The 24,045-nt window shown below is 43.4% G+C and overlaps 1 protein-coding gene across 1 annotated transcript in view; it reads left to right on the plus strand.

Annotated features, from left to right (window-relative positions):
- Nucleotides 1-353: 353 nt before the first annotated feature.
- Nucleotides 354-24,045, plus strand: part of BEND4 (BEN domain containing 4) — a 30,780-nt gene continuing 7,088 nt past the window's right edge. The window contains exons 1-3 of the mRNA XM_032186345.1: nucleotides 354-741; nucleotides 7,921-8,487; nucleotides 20,314-20,405. Of these exons, the coding sequence (XP_032042236.1) occupies nucleotides 354-741; nucleotides 7,921-8,487; nucleotides 20,314-20,405 (1,047 nt within the window). The remainder of the gene's footprint in view (nucleotides 742-7,920; nucleotides 8,488-20,313; nucleotides 20,406-24,045) is intronic.

Genomic DNA, 24,045 nt, shown 5'->3' on the forward strand with positions numbered 1-24,045 from the left:
AGGGTCTGCCCACGACGGCCCGGGCCGAGCCGCGAGGGGCCGCGTCGAGCCGGGCCGCCCCCCCGGCACCCTCCGTGAGGGGAACCGGGGCGGGGGCGGCCCCGCCACGTCCCGCCTCCCCGCCCCGTTGCCATTAGCAGAGATCGCCCCAAACACTCGGCGGTCGCCGCCCGTCTCCCTCCAGGCATTGGCGCGGCCGCCTGTCAATCAGGCCGGCGCCCCGCCGCGCCGGGGCTCCGCCGTGCCACAGAGACGAGCCGCGGCGGCGGCGGCAGCGGTGGCGGCCACAGCCCGGCCGGGGGAGGAGGAGGAGGAGGAGGAGGAGGAGGAGGAGGAGGAGGAGGAGGAGGAGGATGGAAGAGGAGGAGGAGGAGATGCGGGCGGCGGAGGAGGGGCCCAGCACCCCCAAAATCTACAAGCAGCGGGGTCCCTACAGCGTCCTCAAGACCTTCCCCGGCAAGCGGGCGGCGCTGGCACGGCGCTACGAGAGAGCCGGCGCGATGGTGGAGGTGCCCCGGGGGCGCGCCGCGGGGCAGCCCTTCCCGCACGCCGCCGAGCCGCTGCCCTACCCGCCCTTCCCCAACGGGCCCGCACGCCCCGCCGCCGCCCACGGGCACCCCCGCACGCCGGCACCGGGCTCCGCGGGCCGCTACGGCCCCTGCCCGCCGGGGGGAGCGGCGGCGGCGGCGGCGGGGCCGGCGGCGGGGGGAGCGGGGGGCGGCGGCGCGGAGCTGAGCGCAGGTACCCGCAACTCCTCGCCTCGGGCTCGGCGGGGCTGTGGGGGGCTGTGGGGTGCCCGCCCGAGGGGGAGGAGGGATGGGAAGCCCCCCCCTAAGCACCGCCGGGGGACCCCCTGCTCGCAGCGCCGCACGTCGGGGGGGCAGGTCCCGAGGAAAGTTGGCGTTGAAGCGGGGGAGGCAGCGGGTTAACCCCACCTCTGCGTGTCCGTCTGTCCGCCCTGTGTGTCCGTCTGTCCGATCTGTGTCCGTCTGTCCGCCCCGCTGTCCCCTCTGCCCGGCCGTCCCGGGCGCGCTCCTCACGGTTCGACGGGGCGAGCGGCCGCCCGGCTTGGGGGGGGGGGCGTGCAGCCACGGCAGCTCCGGGTTTTTTTGGGGGAAAGCGGCACTTGGAAGGGGTCTGGGGGGAGAGGAGGAGGCTTTGGGGTCCCCGTGGGGAGAGGGGGAGGCTGGGGATGGAGAGGGGAGGCAGGCGGAGGGCCGGCGGTTCAGGCGGGGGGGAAGCGGCGCGGCGGCTTCCCCGGGCACGAAGCGCGGCGAGGAGCGGGAGAGCGAAATAGAGATGTTGGGTTTGGGGTGGTTTTTTCTCTTTTTTTTCTTTTTTCTTTTTTCTTTTTTTTTCCTGGAAGGTGTAAGATAGCGAGATGCCGAGCGCGTATCTTTCTCCTGGTGATGGCTCGGAGTTAAAAACCACGTAGATCTTGATATGCAACCTAAATTTGGCATCAGGAAATGGGAAATTGCATCTTTAAGCAGAGTACAATCAAAAATGAATTACAATAAATCCTATATAATTGCATAGGTCATTCTCTTTAATGAGATTTTATTAACCTGACTGTCAAGCTTTTGAGTCAGGCAGATATTTTATCTTCTTCAACTGATAAAAGTGTCAGCTATAAACCACCATATAAATATTCATAAATCTACACATCTGTGGCAGCCTATCAGCATCATTCTTTTGGACATTAAAAGCATTCTAATTACTTTCTGTCTAGCAGAGCTGAAATGCTGCCTGTTATAGTATGTGCTTGGCAGGCATGATTGCTTTTGTTTGCCATCACAAATAGCAGCATCCTATTTTATATACTGATGGTCCGGAATATATTCAGGGTTTGACTGAACAGGATGAATATTATGAAGCACCATCTGGTTTTGATAACATCGGGTATATTAACTCATCTGTTAATTTTTGACACATCATTGATTTATTTATTTAGAAAAATTGGAGCCTGTTTTGGTATGTTGCTGTTTGCCTTTGTAACAAATGTGATGACATTTCTTTACTAAACAGGGCGATATGCTAGTTAATAGGATATATGGCTATGTTTTAATGTGTGTTTTCACTCACAAGCAGCCGTGTATGGGATGAATTTGTCGTGTCTTGTTACAAATAATTCGTGCACTTTACCAAAAAAGTTTAATACTTGAATAGATCAGTCTGAAAATTCGCTGCTCTGATGAGCGGTCCCAGGATCCATAGCAGAAGGTCATATTTGCCTTTTTTTTTTCTTGAAACTACTGCTTATTTTAAATGCCCGAATGCTGTTATTTCAGTATTTTTGTGGCCCACAATCAAAATGCTGCTGATAAATGTGACACCTACATTTCTTCGCAGAAGCAGATTACGCCATGGAAGACATTCAGCTGTCTGGTAGATGATATATGAGGCCATATTCACAGCAAAGCCCGCTGGGCTTTGATGAGCAGAAGTTTGGACTTTCTCCTACCTCTGTGGACTGTGCTAACGAGGAGCTAGGGCTGGCTTCAGAGTTTGTCACTGATTTCAGTCAGTGCTGAAAAAGATAGTTAAGGAGTGTCAGGTTTTGTGCACTGAAGTTCTTTGCAGTCCCTGCCCCACCACCTGTGCATCTGGGCTTCTCTGTAGATCCCAACATACCCTTCTTATAGCTGAGACATGGCTACCAAGCGAATCAGGCGAAACTGAAGAATGCAAACCAAAAACTTGCTATGGTGTGCAGATGTGGAATTCTGTACAGGTTGTTACCACCAGTTGTGTGCTGCCTGCTGTTGCTCTGCAGAAGGCTGACAGTTGCCACTGGTGGCTTGCAGGGTTTTCCCACTTGGCTCAGCCATAGCACATGGCAGAGGCTTCCTTGAATTAAATGGTAGAGGGCTGCAGATCACGCTTCTGTGGGGACACCTGTTTCAGTGGTTCCCTTCTTTTTGCTGGTACTTGACATGTGCAGGCCACAGCGAGCAAGCTGGCTGGCAAAGCCCCATCCCTGGGACGTCTAACTCCAGACTAGCAACTTGAACACTTGATGCATTGATTCTTGATCTTTAGGCATGATGTTTCTGGCACCTGGGGATTCAGAGCACCAAGTTTGCTTTTGAGAGTGGGCACTTAAAACACGGCCACAAGGGGAGGAGTAGGGATGCTACCATGTTTCGAAGCATTTCCTAATGGCTAGAGCTCATGCCAAGAATTAATGGCATCATCTTCAGTCCTCTGAGAGACTGCCCTGGCCACCAGACTCCAGAATACTGGCAGGGAGAGGGGCTGTGGGAAGGAAGAGGAGCAGGGGGTCACCCTGCATTGTCATCAAGAAGAATCTAGCTTCAGATCCCATCTCGCAGCCTGAGAAATGTCGTCTCACAGTGAGAAATGTGGAGCTGTGCTGCACAACCCTTCCCTCTTCTCCAGCAAACAGTGACTGCTGCTATGCAGAGTAAGCCACTCATGCACATTCAAGACATGGTCTCCTTTAGACACATTTTCTCCTTTAGATTATGAGTTGTTTATTAGTCTCTTTTCATACCCTGAAAATAATCCAAATAACGTGTCTTTGTCTTTGGTAGCATTTACATTAAGCTGTATCACAGTCTCCAAAAAACAACTCCTTTTCTTAGGGATAGCATGATGTAGACCTTACGCTGTGCCTTGCTTACTTGAAAGCAAAAAAAAGATGAGCAGAGCTGTCTTAGAGGTGTCATCCCAGTGCTAAGAGCTTGGCATGTTTAACGAGACCAATTAAGCAAGTTCTATCATGTCCAGACAGATTTTTTTTATGAGAATAGAGAAGGTGAAGATCATCATCTTGCCCTTAACCAAGAAGTTGGAAACACTTATCTGGAGTAGACAGATCAGTTTTGAAATGGCCAGACATGTGTAATCTTCATCTGCTGGAGTGTCTTCATGCAGAACACCCACAAAAAGCATCCCTTAGTTGGGGTGTCAGATGCTCTTGATTTTGTGACTTGGGCATTTGCAGCAGGGTTTGTATCTCAACATGTAATGTAAAGGTTTATATACAAGGGCAAAGCTATTTGGGGGTACAAAGATGCTACCCTGGAATCTAAAGCAATAATAATACAATAATACAACAAATGGAGAGAGAAAAATCTGAAACACTGCAAGGTGAAAGGTGAGATTACTGTTAAGGAACTTGGATCTTCAAATCTTAGTGAAAATTCATAAAGGGGAGAACATATGGTATTCAGACCCCCTCAATAGTTACAAAGACATCTCTTTGGACCATCTGACCGAGGTCAAAAAGGAAGATACGGAAAAAGCAACACCTAAATCCTGATCCACTGAAACCCAGCACGATGCTTTATTAGTAAAGCTTTCTAGGCTTAGTATTGAAAAGATCTTCAGGTGTAGTGAAACATGATTTATACCCACCAGCTTTTTCAGATACATCCATGTAATTCATCAGGTTGAGTTTCAGACATTTGCTCCTACTAAAACCTTGGTTTTGGTCTGGCAGTTGGATAGCCAAGAAACCTCCTATTTCAGCAGCAGCGAGAGGTAAAGATGAAAGCTGTATCTGGGAGCTGGTACCTGATCTGCCATGTGTTGACATCTGATTGCTGGCACACTCAAAGGAAACTGCCTGGTTCGAACTGCTTACGCTTTTAGCAAGTTAATCACGATCTGTTGGCACTTGATGGGCCTAATCTGGCAAGTCCACCTTCAGGCACAATTGGGGTTAAAGTCAGTACAAGTTCTGTAAGGCTAAAGACTGCGCAGGGGCTGACACATTAGAATTACATGGTTGGTGAGCATCATAATAAGGAAGAGGAATGTCACAATAAGAATTTAATAAACGGTTTACACTGTTTCAGTCTGGTACAGTCATTTCAAGAGAATCTTGCTTTCCTAAAAAATATATACATTACGTTAAATCAATTAAGAACCCTAGATCAGTGATTATTCAGTAGTGTTCACATAAAAATAATTTTTTGTCATTTCTTAGCGATTAGACATTGCACACTGCTTGCATTTCTAATTGCAGTCACTCTGTAAAAGCTGAAATCCCGAGCTCCACAATAAATGCTAAATGGGCAGCATTTGTTTTTATTTTTTCTCCATCACAAGAAATAACCATAGTTATCGTTCTCATTCAGGGTTGTTCAGAGCATGGGTACGTGTGCTGTTCCTGGTGTACCAGCCACTTCTCAGTGGTACACGCTTCAGCCAGAATGTGTCCAGAACGTATGCCAAGAGCATCCCTCCCTGTTGCTGCCCAGTGGTACCCACAGAAAGCATCTCCGAATCCTTGTGCTAGCACTGCAGAATAACCCTGCCTAGTCACGGCTCTCCTTTTTATATCTTCGAGTATGGGTTAAAGTTAAGAAGAAAAATAGTAATTGCTGTTATTGTGCCTTTGTAGTAGATCTGATACTGAACTGAAGATTAAATCAATGCTGTCATTTTGGTATAAAATCTCAGTTGCATTTTAAGCCATTATCACAGTGAATGTGCATAATGCACTGAATTTTACAACAAAACTAATCATTAATTTTATCTTTACTGATGGTAGTGTGTATTAGAGCATTCTTCAAAACTGGTATTTGAAATGTCAGGTTACTTTTTGCCATATTTTAGCAGAAACCATAATATTAGCATAACATCTCTTAAACTAATCTAATCCCTTTTCAGTTGTTTCATTCATATTTTGTCCCCTTGCAACAAGGAGATGCAAAAAAAATGAGTAACTGTTTTCTCAACAGGGACCATAATGATTAAAATACAAACAGTAAATATGACTTCAGGTTTGGAATCGGATTATAGGATTAAAATGAATGAAAAACTGCTCTGTAGTAGGATTGCAAAGTTCCAATCGATATCATTCTCTCATATTTTTAAAGGGAAAATGTGTGAAGTAAAGACATGAGGCACAGAAAGCACAACTCGAGGTTGTCAGGGATAGTTTCGTTTCTTGGTCTCCTTTTGTTTTGTCGGTAGCTCCCAGTTGGAAAGATGCAGTGATGCCAGGGCTCCATGCTTTTGAAACATGTTTTGAAACACGAAGGGGAAGAAGTGATGACGGGTATGGAGGCTACCAAGCCCCTGCTGCTGCAGGAGCCAAGTAGTCACTGCCCGGTGCTGGCACCCACTCTGCTTTTGCAATATGGATGGAGCACATTAGTTTGCATTTTTGATCATAAAGAGATGTGTCAGAGGGATCTGTCCTGCTTGGCGAGTGGAGCCCATGTAGGAACCGAGGGTGCGGTGTGACTCGCTGGCACAGGAGGAGATTGCAGGGCTGCTTTAAGTGGTCTCAGGGCCCCCCAGTCCTTCCCAGGCTGCTGGTCTCTCTCGGCTTATCCCTGGCCACCTCATAGCCCAGCACTGCACCTTCCCTTCTTCTGTCCCATTTCACATCCTTGTTCTTACCTCTTACCTCAGAAGGCGATGTCCTCGGGTTGTCTCCTCCAGCTGCATTCAAGACGTAGAGCATTTGTATGCTGCCCCAGCCCTTTTCCTCTTTATAGACAGCTGGAGAATGGTAAAAATCCAAATTAGTGTCATTTCAGATATGCTTCAGGACAGCTGTACTAACCTTGGGATGATGTAGGTTTTCCACCAGGAAGCGTATCTCCTGGCTCACGGAGAAGTACCGTGAGAAGTACCACCTCTTAACGGACTGAATTCTGAAGGTTTCTGGTCTTTACACTGTATCAGTGTGATGAGGGTACGCGTTTCATCTCTAGTGATAAGGTTAAGTTAAATGAAGGTTTGGGGTGCTTAGTTTCTTGCATCTGTAGCAGGCTGCCTTTTGAAAAAGGGAACGCGTTTGTCACTTTCTAAAAGTCAAGCCTGTCTGAGAAGAGCTCTCCAAATTTGGCAGCACTTAAATCTACCACTTATTTATTTATTTATTTATTTCATGCAAAATGTTAGGCACCTAGAGGAACTCAGCTATGAGTAAGCCATAAATGAGGTTTTTTTTAAAGTCATTATTGTCATCGGGGAACCTGACAGGTTATACCATAAGTCAGAGCCAAACGTCTGGGTCATTTTATGTGTGGTCCAAGCACTGTTAGGGCAGCTTGACTCTGCATAGACAGGCACTGCAGCAGTAAACCATCCTACTATTACTGAGGTTTAGACCATTGACACCTCCTGTCAGCCAGGGTAGGTCTGACCAGGTACGGCGTGGCGCGCTTATCCTGTCTCCAAAACCCAGCTGCTGCCCCTAAAACCTGCTGCACAGCCCCACAACCACATGGCATGGTGGTGGCCTGCACACAAGCTCATAGGAAGCCAGGAGACAAAGCATTGATCCTCAGACCAGGGGAGCTTCATGCTATACATTCGATGCCTTTAAGAGGTTTTTGTGCCTATTACTCCTGACGTATTTGGAACACAAAGGAACAGAAACAAAGCCCATAAAATTGGTTTGGGTCATGGGAGGTGGTCCAGGCCCAATGTCAAGCAAGTGCAGCAAAGATGAAAAGGAGAAAAAATGAAGCTCGGAAGCCTTGTCAGGGAGGAACAGGGCATAGGAAGAAGGTGTAGCACAATGTCCTGCAAATACACACAGGCCATGCCCACCAGCGGCTTGAAATATGCTTCAAAAGAAATACTTCCTTGAACTTTTACTTGTGGCAAATTGAGTGGAATTTGTATTTTCTTCCACATTTCCCTGCCTTAATCCCTCTGAAAGAACATGGCACGAAGCGGTGACTATCATCACAATGCATTTCTGATTAACAGCAAGGGCACAAGGGCACTCTCAAAATAGAAGCAAAGTCAGGATTGTTTTAAATCACAGTGTTGCAGAAGTATTAAAGCAGAAGCCATAATTTTAATGTGTTCAGAAATAAAATGCATGCTACTGTAAATGGTTGTGTACGTTCGTCTAGCTGCTGCTGCTGCCTGGCATAACCTTCTGCGTTAGGTTTCTGTGATTCATCTTTTCTTTTGTTTCAGAGAGTCGAATGATTCTGGATGCCTTTGCCCAACAATGCAGCCGGGTTCTAAGTCTATTAAATTGTGGTGGAAAACTACTGGACAACAATCACTCTCAGTCCATGATTTCTTGTATAAAGCAGGAAAACCCAAATTATAGTGAAAGACAAGAGCAATGTCAGCTTGGGAAAATGGTCCATAGTCAGACGTCAGACATTTTAGACATAGAGATGCAGTATATGCAAAAGAAACAACAAACCTCAGCCTTTCTGAGAGTTTTTACTGATTCCCTTCAGAACTATTTGCTTTCTGGGAGCTTCCCTTCTCAGAACACCTCGTCAGTAAATGATTTTAGCCATTTGGCAGATGTGGATCCGCTTTCAACCTCTCCAGTGCACACTTTAGGTGGATGGACATCTCCAGCAACTTCTGAATCTCATGGTCACCCATCGTCTTCTACACTTCCAGAGGAGGAAGAGGAGGAAGAGGAAGAAGGTTACTGCCCTCGGTGTCAAGAGCTAGAACAGGAGGTAATTTCATTGCAACAAGAAAATGAGGAGCTTCGCAGAAAACTGGAGAGCATTCCAGGTAAACAATCCCCTGCCACGTAATATTTCCAGTCAGTGATAAAAGTAGTTTGAGCAGTAATTTGTTTTAAGTTCGGGTTGGTTTTTGAGGTTGCAGTCATAGTTATCAAACGCTGGCATTTGTCTTCATCCAAAATTCCCATAGCTGTTCCCACTGAAAAATTACCTGCTGATACTTGTCTATGTGAACTGTGAGTTCTAGGCTAATGAGCAGTGTTCAGGATGGGATGTACTTGCAATCCCAAATTCCAAACGTCAGGTGGTTTGTCATGGTAATTTCAACCATATGCTTTTATACCTAATTACCTGTGTTGTTCTGTAAGTGATGCTGCAGTTTATGAAACCTAATTCCCTTCTGGGGCTCCTATTTTGGTTACTTAAAGAAACTATTCAAAGTTATGTCCATACTTCTAATGAAATGGATTTAGCTTTTATCTTGAACAGTATCTCTTAAATTGCTCTTAGCTCAGCGAGAAGCATAAATACATCTCCTCCCATTCATCTTCCAGTAAAACCTGAAAACAAAACTTGGTAACAACTTCTCCATTGCAGTGATACCTAGCGCTGGAGGAGGGGAATTAGACAGAAAAACCTTATCCAACAGAAAACCCCACTGTGAAATGCTTTTCATTCCCCTTTTAATTTAGAATTTCTCACCGTTACAATGCACTGAGGTACTTCAAGAGTGGTATCAGATGAGAACAAAGTATCTTAAACCCATATCATCTAAACTTTAAGCACAGGCAAAAATGCACCTCAAATAGTGATAGTAAAAGCAAATTGGAGGCTAGCAAAGAAAATTTGTATAAAACACACTTCTTTTCCAACATGTATAAATGCTAGGGAGATACAACTTCGCTAGCTAAACTTTGCAGTGCTGAGGGTAGATCCATGCAAAGTTCATTAAACTAATCCCTAAATGGCAAGAAGGTACAGATAATTTAGCACAGTCAGCAAGAGAGAAAATACTCCAAACCTGCTAACTATGCAGAAAGTTAGAAACCAGAAGCCAACTACTGCCCGAATATGTAGATGCAGTTTCAAAATCTGAGCAAAAAGCAATCAGGAAAGGAGCTGTAGTTTCCATTATTCTCCCCAGCTATCAGTGAAGTATTATTAATTATTTGTCTTGTCTTTTCCTTTTGTGTATTGGTCCTTTGGTGGTACAAGCAAATCCCATAACCAACACTTGTCAGGACAGAGAAAACTCAAAATTTAGAATACTTCCCCATACTCCTCTCAAAATTTAGTCACCATAACTCATAAAATTTTAATGGCTTTAGTAGTGATTTGTACATCACATTGAAACACCATTTGACAAAGGGAAAGCTACCAAAACTACCAAAATGAGTTGAATCTGTCTTTGTAGCTCTTTACTCCCCTCTGCTCATTTCTTTAAAATTTGAGCAGTGGAAATTAGTACAATATGTTCATATCTGTCTGACGAAAGGCAGATAGTCTCTGTTCCCCTGAAACAGCTCCCAGAAGGCAGCTTTTCCTTCTGTGTGCATTTCTTCCTACCCATACCTACTTTGTGTTTGGCTTTATTAATTTAGTAAGTGATCCAGGTTGCTTTGGCTGCCCTGTTCTCCCACTGTTTGCTGCTTCGTCGATTTCTGTATCATCTAGAATTTTTTCGATTGTTTTTAAATTAACTTCCCGATCCTGGTTAGTAATGTTGAATGTTGTTGAGGCTGCTATCAGTCCCTGTAGAGCCCTGCTAGAAACACATCTATTCATGATGATTCCCCCAATGACAAATACTTGAGATGTCAGCAGCAGTTTCTTAATCAATGTGTGTCACAGTCTACTGATGTTGTATGTTGCTGCTTTGCAGTCAGATAACACATGGTAGTAAGTTAAACATCCTTCAGGGGTCTGGGTATTTTATACCTGTTTAACCAAACTTTTTCAGTCAAACCTGTAATCTCATCAAAGAATGGCCATCAGGTTAGTCTGACAAGATCCACCTTGCAGAAACCATTTTGACTGGCATTAATTACATTCATACTCCTTAGTTCTTTGTCAGTTGAATTTTCATTGCATTTTCCTGTGTTGTGCCAGGATTAATGCCAGGCTAAGCATCTGCTTCTCCCATGGGTCATCACAGTTATCCTTCTCACTTTAAAATAGAGGAAAGTTACATAAATGTAGGCTTTTCTCACCCCCCAGCAATAATGAAATGCCTTGTTAGTGGTGTATCAAAGGAGGCAGAAAACCTTAAATGTGCAAGGACGTATGACTTCACCAACATAAAATGATCATCAAATGCCTCTGTTGTTGTCTGGGTGACACATGCAGATAGGCCTGAGGTGTCCCAAGTGTTGGAGGAAACATTAAGAACCACAGAAAGCCCCATCTGATTCTGTCACAAGGTCTGGGCCTCCACTGGGTGAGTTTAATCAACTCCAGGCAACGTCTGATTATTTTTGTCTCAGGTGCTGGTTTTGCTCCAGTGAGGTTAAGCTACCAAAGCAGGTGACAGAAATTGTCCTGTGGCTTGAAATGCCCAACTGTACATAGGCAGAGGCTGCACCCAGAGCACTTTTGCCGATCAAGCCATTGCACGCCTCAGGTGGGATCCAGAAGGCCCTCTTCAGAGGATTTCAGTGGTGTTTGCCACCATCTGTCACATCAGAGGCATTTTGGAACACCAGCTTTCTTCCCTGCTCCTTTATTCATCTCATTCTGAGTGTCCAACACACCAAGCAAGACAATGAGTGCAGAGAAAAACCTCTGTGAAGGCAACTAGGTTAGCGTGGAGGCCGCCATACTGTCCCGCCAGGCCACTGACTGAGTGCTGTATTGACTTGGTGTTGACTTAGCCCTTTCAGCAGTGAGCAAACTGGGCTCCAGTTGCTGTGTCAGGCTTTTTTGGGGAGCCCGGGGGAGCGGTGGGAGGTACACACGAGGTACACACGGTCCCCACAGCACAGGGGCTGAGGCTCACATGAGCAACTCTATAAACAGAAGATAAAAGCACCAGCCCATCCCTTCTGTTCTATAACTGTCGATGAATCATTTTATCCTTTTCCTGAAATACTTTGCATTTTTTTTCTCTTTACTTTCCATATGCAAAGAGCCTTTCAAAATCCATGAGAGTTTGTGTTCTAAAAATACCTGCCCCTGCACATCTCTGACTGGAGCTCTGCGGAGCATTTGCATTGCTCACAAAAAGGCGGCCAGGAAGGGAAGAGTGTTTCCTCAGCAAATCTGAAGGCGATAACTTTTGTGTTTTTTTTAACAGATTTTACAGAAAACATACATTCCTGTACCTTTTGGACACAGAAAATAAGATTTTTTCTGTTTTCAGCCCTGTGGTCCTGTTGCTGTAGGAGCCCTCCAGTACCTTAAGATCTTTTTACCCATAGCCTAGCATCATCCATTTGGCAGATCACCACTGGAAGAAAATGATTACATGGGAGAAATATTGCTTATATTTTGTTTGTTGGTGGTGTTGTTGTTTTTTTTCTAAAAAAAAATACCCATTTGATTTGACTGAAACAATATCTAAATTTGTATGAAATCTTAATTGTTTCAGCTATGGAATATATAAAGAGAAACTCTTATTTCAGTGCTTTTGTTTGGAGTGATGTGATGTCTTGCAATTTGTGCAGTTCCCCTGTTTTGTTTTGTTTTTTTAGGCAAAAGCATTATCTGAACACTTTCAGTTTAGAGTTCAAGTGAAAAAAAAAGGTTTTTATGCGGTGTGTTGTCTTATTTTGGAAAACAATTTTAGAAAGATTAGGTAATTCCTGGAGGGACTTTGGCAAACCTGCCGTTATCTCTCTAAGGTTCTGAGACCATAAAGAACCGAGTAAATCCATCTATATGAGGGGAAAAATGTGGTGTAATCTTTTTGCTCTGTATAAAAATTGCCAGGGCTGCCATCCATTCCCAAAAGTTAAATTAAAGACTTATTTGTGAAACTGCACGTAAGACCTGGATCTAGACCGTATAATTTGAAAGAACATTACGCCATTCTTTGCTGTTGTCAGTCAGATTTTCTCACAGCTTTCAGCCTAAAAAGGAGGAAATATTTGTGGGTGGTCAAAGCAAAGGCCTGGAGTTGTGTGTGAAGGTTTGCCCCCAGTACTCTATGCTTTGCTGCACAATTTCAGGCAAACCAGCCTGAAAGTAGTATAAAGATACAAGTAAGATGAAGCGACGTGTGATAAATACAGTAATTATTCTTGCCTCGTTGGCCCAGCAGCAAAAAATGTTTCAGCGAAAGGAGGAAGAACAAGGATGAAAAAAAAATGTCAAAAGTAGAGGTGATAACGTAAGGAGAAGATGCTGGTGGCAGCTGGAAGTAGCCAAAGCAAAGCGGGATTTGCAGGTAGAGTTAATATCAGTGTAATTGAAAAAGTCAGACAAGTTTTCCAGAACGTTTTGTGTGCCCAGGGCTTGACTTTTTTTTTTCCTATGTCGAATGATCTAATAAAAGATATTACTTTTCCCTACAAATCCTGTCTCCTTTATACTTTCAGAGCATCGCATTTCCAAAGACTCTACTACAGCAACAGCACAGATAAAGCAGCCATCAAGGGTTATGACGAACGCTTTTTCATGTCTTTTTTTGTTGTCCTTTTTTCTTGATGTTCGCGTTTAACCAGTTCCTTGGTTTCCCTTGATGTTCGGGATGTTTTGGTCTGATCTCTGGCCTGTTCAGCTTCAAAGTGTGAGGTTCCCTTAGTAGGCGAGCCTTGAGTGCAGCCACTGCCAGCTTTACCAGAACTCTTCTGCAAGAGAGCCCCTTTGAATCTGCCTGCTGCAGCTCAACCAGCCTGAGCTCAAAAACATCTAAATGCAGCAGACCAAGGCTTTATCATGTTGTTGTTTTTTTTTGTCCCCTTCAGAGTAAGGTTTGCCCTTGTAAAAAAAAACATAAGGATTTGCATGGGCAAGGTTTTATCTTTTTTGCCATTTTGCAGGGAGTTGTGGTTGACCTGTCTGGGCTTCGGTTTGGGTTTTGCAGGTCGCCTTTAGTATTTAGTGACACAAACTGCTGTCCCTGCTCATCGGGGGCTCCTTGGTTTCACTGTTATTCATTAGTGGTTCAGATGTGTAGTGTTTTATAGGTGAGGTCCTGGTCCTGAAGACTTTACAGTTGAGACTGAGGCTTGAAGAAGAGACAGATCCACTAAGGAGAAGGAAGGGGAAGAAGCACAGGCAAAAATAAAAGCCAGAGGAGGTTGGAAAGGGGCACATTCTTCTTTCTGGTAGAAATCTTTCTCCAAAAGAAAAATAAGAGAAATTAAATGCCTTTTCAGATTCAAATTTACAGAAGTAACATGGTTTTCCACTCCACCTGGAAAGCACAACCGAGAGAGATTTTAGAAGTAACAGGATATTTGCTATCTCTTTTTTCTCCTTTCCCTGCTTTCGGCAGCAGCGATGGGTCAGTTCAGCCAATCTTTAACGCCTTTGTGCGTGTAATATTGATTCTTCGGCTCTTGGCTTTCTGCTGGCTGCTCTCGCTAAAAATGTGTGCTGCTTTTATTTTGCCATCCAATTACAAGAATCCAAATTTGCCAGGTTTTGAGCACCGAGATCAGATACTCGCTGCTAACCCCCATCTCTCCTTGCCCCTCTTTTTCCAGCTCAACGCACCCCAAAATCTCTTTGCAGCCTGTCCATGCAGCTTTCAGCTTGCTATTGAAATAAATGAGTGTATGAGCTAAAGTGATACAAGCCATGTTAGACTGCACACTTGTCCAAATCTCAGGCAGGGAAGGGGCTCAGTGAATGCGATAAGAAATTCACCCTGCCAGCAGGTCCCATATCATATGTCACGTCTTTTTGACAGTCGAGCATCAATTTGGAAATGCCCTGAAATGAACTCCCAAGTGAAGAATGACTCAAGGTCAAGCGAAGGAGGACGCATTGCGATGCTGAGAGAGCCTTAACGAACAGCTGCCATTCGGAGCGGGATGGATGTGCATGTGCACGCTTCCTGGCTCTCCTCCTCCCTGGCAGCTCAGAAGTAAATGGGCTTGGATGCTCGAATCCGCGTTCTGCTCTGCGAGGCACCGGCAGGATCGCTAGCTAGTGTCAGTTACAGACCACCACGTCTCATTAAGCAACAGAATAACCAGATTTCTTGCCGCCTGCTTACCTGGGGGGGGTCAGAGCTCCACCTGCAGTGGCTTACACTGGAAGCCACATTTTGGAGAGGCGAAATGAGAGCCCTCGTTTTGGCAGATACCAGTACAAGTGATGGTGACTTGGTAAGATTTATTATGAGCAGAAAGAGTGCAGCCCAAACCAGTAATAAAATACCCCTGGCACTTCATAAAAGTTTGGTTTCATGGAACCAACAAGAATTATCAGAGTTGAAGGTAGGAAAGAGTGGGTGATAATTGGGAAACATTAAAAACACTTCATTGAAGGTCCCCAAAGATTATCTAGGAGACAGAGATTCATGCTGGTTGCAGAAACAACCACCTTAGAGGGAACACAAAGCACAGTTAGAAACATAACAAACGGGGTAAAGGAGAAGTTGGTGGTAGTGAATAAAAAGCAGAGGTTAGGAGCAGTAGAAAATTAGTAATTTAAATCTGGAGCCATCTGTGGAGGAAGCATTCTTTCCCTAGGAAATTAAAGGGAAAAAAATAGGGTTCTGGTAACAGTACTGGGTGATTATCAAGGGGAAGTGGTGTTTTTTGGTGGTAATGTGCAACTGCTCGTTGAATATTTGTGAGCTGACACTGGAGTAAAATGACACAGTCATACCACCAAACAACAACACTGTACAGGGAGAAATATTTTTCATTTCCACCTTGTCTCTGGGTGTTAGCACAAGTTCAGTGGCTGCTCTAGGTGGGACTGCAGCCTCATCTGTCTCCTGCAACACTCCACAGACAGCCTTAAGGACAAGGACAACTAAAGTGCTCAGGAGCACCAGAGTTGCGACTGGTTTTGGAAGTGGCAAACAGATGCTGACTCCAGTACAAGCTGATGTGTTTCAGTTCAGGTTGCAACAGAGAGTGGTTCACAAGTGGATTCAGGAGTCCCTCCTGAAAGTGTGATGGTTTAAAAGTCATGAGATTTGGACAGCTCACCTCAAGAGCTAAAAAAAATGAGAGTGGACAAACGGGGCCCTGACCCTGATTTTGATTGTCTTTTGGAATATTTGGGATGCTCCAGAAGACTGAAAGGCACAAATATTCTATAATTTATTTTTGCAAATGCTCTATAATGTATTTTTTAAAAGGATACATGAGATAACTGGGATGATCATAGGCTTGCTGGCCTGATGCTGATCCCAGGCAAAATAATTGCACAACTGATTCCCGATTCAACTGACAGAGAATTAAAAGAGAATAATGGAGTTGGTACCAGTCAAGATCCTGCCGAATGGTTTTGATGAGATGAAAAGTTTGGCTGATGAGGATATTGCAGGTCTTCAGGGTGTTACTTAGCATTATGTAACAAGGAGTGATTTTAAAAAATGCAAACACATTTGTAACTGGGAAATTGCCATGAGGCAGATGAATTTATAGAGCAATTCTTTGCGAAACTGTTTGTAGCCTGTGTTTTTAATGGTTTCATCAGTGTCCTGGAAGAAAACTTGCAATCATTACTGAGAGTTTGCAGGGAGTGCAGAGGTAGCAGAGTGAGGAAGATGATGGGTTACAGACCCATCTGAACACTGTGCATTTAGCACAGAGCAATGTCACCAAATATTCAATATTACTACTAAATATTGAATATTGGCTTCATTTCAGCCACTAGGAAATGGATGCTGGGAAAGGCTTTTGGAAGCCGTGGTGGGTTCCCAGCTGGATACTGATGCTCAGGGCAGCCGATGGGCTGGTGTGGCCTTTGGTGTACAAACCCATAGGTGGTGTAGGGATTTTGTAACCCTGCCTTTTGTACGCAGCACAGCCGGTGGCCGACACACCAGTCAACGCTTTATTAGAAATTAGGATATTCCGCAGAGAAAGCCGTGACAAGCTGTGCCAAAGGACCGCTGTTACAACATTTGCAAACAAAGTTTTCTGCCCAGAATAACAATAAGGTCTCGTAACTTTGATCAATTAACAATGAAGTCCTGCCACCTCTGAGCATGTCCTGCTTAGTCACTGCTCAGCATCTTAGCATGGGCAGCTTTCCCCGGCATACTAAGTACTCCCCAGCACCTCCTTCTCGCTGTTGAGCTTACCCAAAGATCCCGCTCCTTTGTCCCTCCCTGCAGGCCAGGTTGCTTTGCCACTCTCAGCATCTTTTCTGAGTCACTCAGAGGAAGTAAAGGCCACGGGAATTTCTTCCTAATGGGCAGGAAAATTGCTGCCTCCCCTCAGGCTTTCTACTAAATCATAGCAAGCAACTGTTATTTCCACATTAGCATCTTTCGCATTGGTTACAGTAAGCAGAGAGCCCTGTTGGTAATGTCACTGATAGTGGGTACATGCATAAGCATGCAGAGAATCAGCTCTCCAGGTTGTGATCCTGTTAACTCTCTAGAGACCACATCAAAGTAAAATAAATACAAAATGAATAAGCAGGCAGGTTTAAGTGATTATTCGTACAGTTGGGAGCCACAGGCTCTTACAAAGTTGCGCTTGCTGTGGGATTTGCAGGAAACAGTTCTTACCTCTTGACAAAGAGAGTATTTGTAGAGCCCTAAATAGGATGCAGAAGCAAAATGGAATTTTTGACTCTTGGGCCTTGCACTGCCCTCTTTGGGGCTTCCTTTTGGGGCTGGTTAATAAGGCTGGCCAAGAACCCTGGCTTTGCAAGTAGCATCTGGTGTTTGAAAGGCTGGCGTTGTTTGCACCAGGAGCAGCCAGTGTGATGTGTGATGGTGTTACAAGTCAAAAGTGCTCAAAGGACTCCAGCCATCAGAATGATAACAAAATCATACGGTTTTGTGCTTGAAATGTTACTGCTTTTGTGAAGATAAGAGTGTTTATAAGCTTCAGTCAGCTCTTAGCGCCTTCGCATTTCTCACCAGCAATGAGAAAGCCTTGTATCAGCAGCATATGGTTAAAGGAGAGCTGCATTTCTTGGGCCAGAGACACAACGGGTTGGATATTTACCTGTGTACTTTCCTTTCTCACTTGTGCCCCATTCATTTGGAAGAACAAGTGTAAATCTATCTTTGAATAGTCTGCAGTGAAATTACTTTTTGTGAGTAAAATGGTACCCTGCTGTGAGATCAGTTCCTAAAAACTAGAAATTTTTGACACATTATTCAGGTAATAGGGACCGAGTATGGCTGACAATCATCACGTTATCAACAGGGACTCTTGCTAATAGAGGCAGCTGGAAAGGCAAGTGCAAACTTCACAGGCTGTTTTGAACCCAGCTTCGTGAGGACCTGAAGCTCCCAGGTAGCAGTGATGCTTTTGGCTGTATGTGCAAAATGCACGTGCTAAACAAAAAGGGACACATTTAGGGCAGCAGGAATAGGATTCTTCTCAAGTATCTCAAGTTTCCTGAGTGTCACTCAGCTCTCCTCCAAGTCCAAGCATCTTTTCTTTCAGGCAGTAATGCAATCACCCATCCTGGCCCTTTCCATCCTCACTGTCACCTCCCAGAAAATCCCAGGGTCTCACAGGAGATGCCTGCGGTAACTTCCACTCAAACAGGAGTTTTTGCTGACCCTGTCACATGGATTGTGAAGTTACCCGGGCCAAATCTTTGAGATCCATCTGCTTCTTCCCTGCACACCCACTTAATCACAAAGTAACATGGGCATTCCCAGGCTAATCTTAATTTTGGGCACATCATACAGCAAACACATATAAAAGTGGTGTATTTTGCGTAGGGCACAGTTTCCTTTTGCACTTACATACAGGCTACTAGAACACCTCCAACTTCATGCTAAGAATTCAGGTCACTAAAAGGAACTTTCTCCTATTCACCAGCTTATGATGTCCTCAGTCAGCATTTTATTTTCTGTAGGGTTTCAGTACTGGTTTATTTAGCTCTTCAGGCAAGTCACTTGGTATAGGACCGTAGGGACTTGGTTTTGCTGAACAAAATGTAAAGAAAGGGTCTCCAGACAGTGTCTCATCTTTCTGCCCATACACAGGGGCAAAAGAAGAATTTTTTTCTTCTTCCTCCGTAACCTTTCTTCTGTATAAAATTGGGGAAAAAGAATCCAAACGCTTTCTTGCCACACCCTCTGAAGAATATTTAGTGTACTAAAACTAGCTGTGGTTAACATGTTTTTCTCCTATATTCCACTCAAGAACTTGTACTGAATTTTTTGATTGCTGCTATATGCTAAATACACAGCTCTCGTTACAAGACGGATACAGAACAGGTTGGTGAGACTGTTAAGCTTGATTGCCCTTCTGACTTTTTCAAAATCGAAGCATTTTCTAAAGCCATCTGATGACACTTAAAAAAGCCTTTTTTTCCATAAAAAAAAAAAAAAGCATCTACACTCTCCTGCTTGTATACTTCAGCATAGCATCTACACCAGTGGTCTAGCAATAAGCAGTGAAGCATCTACACCAGATATATTAAGTGGGTACAAGTCTCTGGAAATGCTAACTTTGTCCACCATAAAGCCCATAAACTCACATGGCAAAGTACAATACGTCAAATGAAACAGGAGTAAGTACATTGATTGCTCGTCTTTACAGATACATAGCACATGATGAAACACTGTAGGAATTTGTTACCCATGTGAGGCACTCTGCATAGGTTCTGTATGCAAACTACTGAACATAACGCTGCTTTGTCCATGTTCAAAGCAGAGAAGGTACCTAGGCAAGGGCATAGTTACTGTCCAGTTGAGTGCCCAGGGAATAGTGCAAAATACTGGGGGAAGACCACTGTAAAGCCTGCCTTAACACATTTTCAGTGATTCAAGTGCTTGCTTTTAGATTGCCAGCTTAAGACAAAGCCCTAAATGCCAGATTTTACAGGTGTAAAGACCAAAAACCAAGGAATAAATAGAAGGAACACTAGATATTTTTTCTGGATATTTATTTGAAGCTAACATTATCTCTGAATACTGTACTGAAACAAAACACACAAAATAAGTCTGAGAAGGTACCTTAAAAATGATGCTTATTTAGTCTTGGAAAAGTCAGTCTTAATGTTGGGTTAATATCTGTTTAATTCTCCTACTGTGTTTCAGGCTCAGGAGAAAAGCACTGTATCTCAAAAATACTCCAGAGTTAATCAGGGATGTGGCAGCATCTGTTTAAGAGAGACCCATAATTGAATCATCCCTAATTAACCTATCACCTCAGCAGAAGGCAATGAGATATTGGTACCACCACTGAAATGGATGAGAGCAATGGGGATGGAAAGAGGGAAGGATGCAGGAAAAAGAACGAAAGCAATTTGCCTAACACCTAGTTTTATAACAAATTTGGGAGGAGGGTGGGAAAAGAAATTAAAGTATATGAATCATTAAATCTGCTCAGTATAGTTAATCAGACTGTAGTTTCTAAAATATAAGAGCATATTTACATGTTAATCAGCGCATGATTTAGGTCCAAGGAATGTTTTCTCCCTTGTATGGTTTGGCCTGTTTACAGTATTTACAGATTTTTGTTATTATCATTACCGCTGACCTAATTTATATTTGTAATAATTATAATTTCAAACCAGAGAAAGCCTTTGAAAACTAGTGGGCAGAAAATAAAAGCAATGTCAGAAATCTCAACGTAGGAAATGTGGCATCTGTTGTGTATTTATTGAATGAAATGACAGCACAAATCAAAATGAGGTATATTTCCTATTTGAAATAAATCTCACAGAAGTACACAGATCCTGAAGAACACTGCTTGATTTAATATTGTTGTTCTATTTTGTGCTAGCTAGCTAATATACAGTAATTGCAATTTGTTTCATGCAGTGCCCTGCCAGACTGTTTTAGATTATCTGAAGACTGTACTTCAGCATCACAACCAACTTCTGGTACCGCAGCCAGCAGACCATCCGACTGAGGTAGTATGCAGCAAAGACAAGCTACATATCCTTGTGTTTGAAAATTCATTGAAAACTTGTAGGCAGATAAATCAGGAGGTGCTGGAAGAATACATGTAGTAGTAAAATATGTAAAATCTTTTATTAAACTGTCATTCTTAGCTACAGTAATCCCCAAAACGGAAAAGCGTCATCACTAGTGTAATATAGGATGACTTAGTGAGCAGTGCATAACTCCCTTCATTTGCATCCACTGCACTTGCACGGATAATTTTTCTCTCCCCTTGCCTCTGGAGCATCACTGATGGGTCATAGGTGGACTTCAGGCTAGGGCTGGGTTGGTGAAAAATGTAGCTGGAAGCATGGAGCCCATTGTAGTCTCCCCTTTGCCCAGAGAGTAGGAAGGTGTAGGGTGGCTGCACACGGGGCATTCATCCTGTGGGGCCAAGGCACTGCCAGACGTGGGAGAGGGAGGAACTGGAGAGCATGAGGTTGAAGGCTGGGCTTGGACAGCACAGGGAGGGGAGAAATGTTTTGTAAAGAAAAAAAAGTGGGGCTTCCTACACCTTCCCACAAAGCCTCCTGTTGTCAAATGCATCCCTGAGCTCTGAAATACACCTTACTTCCTTTGTTTTGCCACCACAACCATTATAAGACTTCAGAAAGTCTTTGGAGCACCCATTTCTTTTCAGAAAGTATCCCAAGCAACATGTTGTGTGTTGGCTAGTTTGTGCTTAATGTGGATATTAGGAATTTTGCAATTATGTTCCTTTTGAAAGTGCTTCAGTGAAAAAAAAGAAGAAAATTCAAGTCCTCTCCTCTAGAAAATAGACGTATAGATGTAGGTATCAGCTCTAATGTAACTCATGTTAATTTTCCTCCAATATGTTTCTATCTAGGCATGTAAAAATGCCTCAGATGAAGTGGTTTTGTTGAGACTTTTCTAGTTGAGACCATCTATATTTCAGGATCTCATTATGCATGCTATCATATATACAGTCTGTACTTGTCAGTACCCAATATTCACGCTAACAAAACCATAGGAGGGAAGACAAAAGTCTAGTCTGACCTCCTATTGCTCCTCATATAAATTATATGTCGTGCAAGCCTCACATAGTCCAATATTCCATCATTTTGTTGAAGATGCTTTGTAGCAGTTCAGGCTTTGCATTGGTTTGCTTCTCCATTCAGTTTTTACCCCATGCAAATTGATGTATATAATGGTTATATATCATTAGCTGTTATCACTCAAATATATTCCAATATTTCATGTTCCTTTTTTAATGCTCTTCTGCTTAACTGAAATTTTCCAGCACTGTAAAAGTAAGGCTACTTTGTAATGCCCCACATGGAATAGCTTGTCATGATGTGACAGAATTTTTTATTCAATTAAACACATAGATGCTAATCTTTTATTCATAAATTTAATCATGTACAAATACAAGCATGAACGCATTTTTACTGTGGCTCTTCCTCCAGGATCTGCTTATTTCATTTCTGGAAGGTTTTCTGTTTGTTCTAGTGTAATGACTGCTGGACGCACCAAACTGCATCATATATTTACCAAGGATCTTTTGCCCAGAAGTGCTTTACTTTCGCACAAAGTAATGAAAGTGTATCCATAGCAGGAGCGCAGTAATTGTTTAACAGAGTATCATAACACTATATCAAGCCTTTAGAGAAGAATGAAGAAAAATATCCTAACTTTCAGTGGGAATAAGAGAGAAGTGTAATAAAATTTGGGCTGAGGAAATTAGGCAAAATTTATTACCTTCTCCATAGTTAATAGTAATGTGAGCTCTCATGAAATTTAGATGTCAGGCCTTGCTGCGCTAGGCTTGGAAGACCATATTTCCATCAGTGCAATGCATTTAAACGGTAGCTTTTAGGATAACGTGCTGCTTAGCAAAGCCACAGATGAGCATCCAACCCTAAGACACGTGAGCAAGCCTGGAGCCCTGCACTGTGCAATGACTTGCGTTGCGCTGCTTCTGCCTCTCAGGCTCAACAGCAAGGCAATACCCACAGTTAGCTGCAGCTCGTACTTCCCACCAGTACCAGTAAGAAAGGTTCTTGGGGAAAATAGTTAGATTCATATAAAAGGGATGTTGAGCAAGCTGCTAAACATGCATATATATATATATCAACATGGGGATCAGGTGGTCCTGTGCATTGCATCTCTGATGGAAAAAGGCAAGGAAATATTAGTGTCAGCTCCCACTTGGTTGAGATCGTTGGCCATCAGAACAAAGCCCTTCTCCCCCTTTATGTTGTGGCTTCCATTGTTGAGTTTTGGGTTTGCTTGTAGGTGACTTTGCAGCAGTTTGCACCAAGCCCTTTGGGTTTACACCAAGGTGAACAAGCAGCGCCCCATCATGTAGGCTGAGCTCCCTGCAGTGCTCCCCTATGTTGGGAGATGCCAATGTCCCGATTCATACAAACAGACTCCCCCTCATCACAGTCTTCACAAAATTCAACCTTCTGCATATTCATCAAATTTGCAAAAGAAAATAAAAGAAAATACCTTCAAAGATGCTCCTAAGCTGCCTCCCAGCACACTTTTATAAACATATGAAAGGAGGCAAGGGAAGTCCTTAAAATAGTTTTCAGATATCAGAGATGCAAAAGCAAGGAGGATAACTTTGCAACAGTTGGCCACAAGCGCAGCAAGCAGGTGATTGCCTGTGTTGAACCCCAGACACAGGTTTTTCTCATTTCTTGTGAACCCCTACCTAAGCTGAGTGCTATATGAAGCTTGCACTAATTGGGCCTCCAGATCTGCATGCTTTGATAAACAGGTGTAGCTGTACAAGTGGATGAGTGTCTAGGAGTGTGTGGTTTGGGTTATTTGTATGCTTTATTTACTTGTTAACAAGCAAATTAACAGTGTTTTCAATAGAAGATGGTATTAACAATATCATCTTCTATTAATCAACTAATCCTGAACTATTTTATAGGCAGCAAGAATTCAAGTAATACAGTTTAGGTACAACTGAATGAGAGGGCTTATAAATGTGTGTGGATTACAGGAATTCCCATAATTAGTCCTGCAGCATTCATTTGACGTTGGAATATTGAAGCACACAAATTACAAAGGTTAAAAGCAAAATTTCTTTCCAGCTGACATGGTGGCATTTCCATAAAGCTGTAATTTGAGTTAATATGGCATTCATTAATAGTAATGAAGCTTTTAGTTTTCATAGTTGCTTTATTTATTTTCTTTATACTTTTCACAGTAACATAACTGCTGTCAGATATCAGGTGTGCACTACAGAAGTAATAAATTTATTATAAAAATAGAGCCACCTCTGAAGTAAGCTGTCAGGTGGTATGAAGTGATCCATTTGATCATGCTCTTCAAAGACCCTTTTTATACATTTTAACATATTAAGAAGAAAGGTTATATTTGAATAGCATATCCAGTCACTAGTTCTTAACACTTTTTAACCTACTTGTTAAAGCGCAGATTATCAATGGCCATCTCTCAAAATGTGTGCCTTGCACCTCGCCAAGTTGTAGTTGTAGAAAATGGAAATCTAATTTTAAAAGTACTTAGAAAAGGCAATTTTTGTTCACCATGGTGTGTGTTTCACTGTCAGCATCTCAGCTAGTTAAAATGCATATTTATTTATTGCAAATGACGTCTTTACCTGTTTGCCTT

The sequence above is a fragment of the Aythya fuligula genome, chromosome 4 (genome assembly GCF_009819795.1).
Source record: "Aythya fuligula isolate bAytFul2 chromosome 4, bAytFul2.pri, whole genome shotgun sequence".
Lineage (NCBI taxonomy): Eukaryota > Metazoa > Chordata > Aves > Anseriformes > Anatidae > Aythya > Aythya fuligula.